The sequence below is a fragment of the Trametes versicolor genome, assembly GCF_000271585.1.
Source record: "Trametes versicolor FP-101664 SS1 unplaced genomic scaffold TRAVEscaffold_4, whole genome shotgun sequence".
NCBI lineage: Eukaryota > Fungi > Basidiomycota > Agaricomycetes > Polyporales > Polyporaceae > Trametes > Trametes versicolor.
Genome location: NW_007360324.1, coordinates 2,151,223 through 2,152,782, shown reverse-complemented (window position 1 = coordinate 2,152,782; position 1,560 = coordinate 2,151,223). Strand labels below are relative to the sequence as shown.

At 48.1% G+C, this 1,560-nt stretch overlaps 2 protein-coding genes across 2 annotated transcripts; both read left to right on the top strand.

Moving 5' to 3' along the window:
• Nucleotides 1-11: 11 nt before the first annotated feature.
• Nucleotides 12-449, top strand: TRAVEDRAFT_45953 (uncharacterized protein; the record flags this gene model as incomplete). The annotated part of the gene is made up of 1 exon (XM_008038140.1): nucleotides 12-449. One exon carries the CDS (start codon nucleotides 12-14, stop codon nucleotides 447-449), a length of 438 nt encoding a protein of 145 aa, XP_008036331.1.
• A 63-nt stretch (nucleotides 450-512) lies between these two features.
• TRAVEDRAFT_107595 (uncharacterized protein) lies at nucleotides 513-761 on the top strand (the record flags this gene model as incomplete). The annotated part of the gene is made up of 1 exon (XM_008038743.1): nucleotides 513-761. A coding segment is annotated over one exon (249 nt), but the record flags the coding sequence as incomplete, so codon positions are not given.
• Between the last annotated feature and the right edge of the window lie 799 nt (nucleotides 762-1,560).

Sequence of the window (1,560 nt, the reverse complement as noted above, 5' to 3'; positions counted from 1 at the left end):
CCATGGCAGCCATGTATTTGCTCAAGCATCCAGACCACTACAAGAGCCACAAATTCTGCACATGTTTCTGGAGAGGATATGTGTATGAGGTGATGCGTGCATGGGAGGACTCTGCCAAGATTGCCGAGGAAGGAACCACCAAAGTCATGCTCGGACTTTCAGGAACATCCAAGCGGATCATAGCACTGTCACCTGTACAGGACTATATATGGCGACCCACCGAGTATGAGCACATGTCACTATATGATTGGGTCAGACTGGCAGACAAGCAGCGGATCACATACCGTAAAAAGGGCGCCAAGAAATCTGAAGAGCATATTGATGAGCATGCAGATGTGGACTCGGAGTTTGAGGACAACTATGATGTCAGTGATGCAGAATTGAAGGGTGCTGGAGCCAATGAAGAGGAAGAAGAATCGGAGGATGAACTCTTGCTCACAAAGACATGAAACCAGCAGCTTGAAGCAGATAGTGCACCTAAGCCAAAGAAATCCAGGTCAAAATATGTGCAGTTCCATGAGAATCATCCCCAGTATGACACCCATCATGTGAAGCTGCTGGATGAGTCTGAGGCATATGTCCCCAACTTTATTAGTGGTTCACTCCCCAGAAGAGATGCAGGCAACCGTGAACAATATTGCATGACCATGCTCACACTCTTCAAGCCATGGCGCACAGGACAGGATCTGAGACCAAGCCAGGATGTGCTCTGGGATGATGTGTTCAATGGCTATTCATTCACAGAGCAGCAGCTGGAGGTGTCATCAGATACTACGAGGAGGCATACCAGTTGATAAACAACACCGGGTAGGTATGTCTACAGAAGATACAAACACTGGGCAAGACTGTGTCAGTTGTTTGCATTATAGTAATTTGACCACATTGTGCTGACACCCATCTTCTCCCATAGCCAGCTTTACACTAAGCCCTTCAAACAGCATCAATGTCCTGCTATGCTGGCTCATACATGTGGACTATCTGAAAACCTCGCCTTTCTGCAGGATATAAGGCAACTCTTGATGATGCTCAACACCAGAGCAACATTTTCCAGCCTCCCACACCTGTCCCAAGTAAGACGGCACCACATACCTTTTGGGGATGCAGCAGGGGAGCAAGGCGAGCAATGAGCCCAGTTAGCACTGGGTGTTTGCTCCCCACAAACCTTGCAAAAACATTAAATGTTTAGTGGTGGTCAAGCACTTCATCGCTTGCACTTCACCAGGAATGTGCTGCGCATTTGCACAACCATGTTGAAACTGCCAGTGATATCTAAGTGGCACTGGTGCACCACTGTTCCTTCGAGCAGATTACAGCTTTACAGAAAGGGACAGCGTGCAATACAATGAAGCAGAAGAGGCCTAGTAGCGATGGCATGCAAAATCCTGTGCCAAGCATGCTGGAGACAATGTTACCCAATCAGTTGCAGCATCTTTGAGTAGGCCACTGTCTGCAGGACATGGTATAACAAGCTCACAAGAGCACTTTACACAGGTTCATTGCCACCCTAACCGAAGTTATACATTTACACCTCCCAGCCCGATGCCCGGACCACTTGAGCTC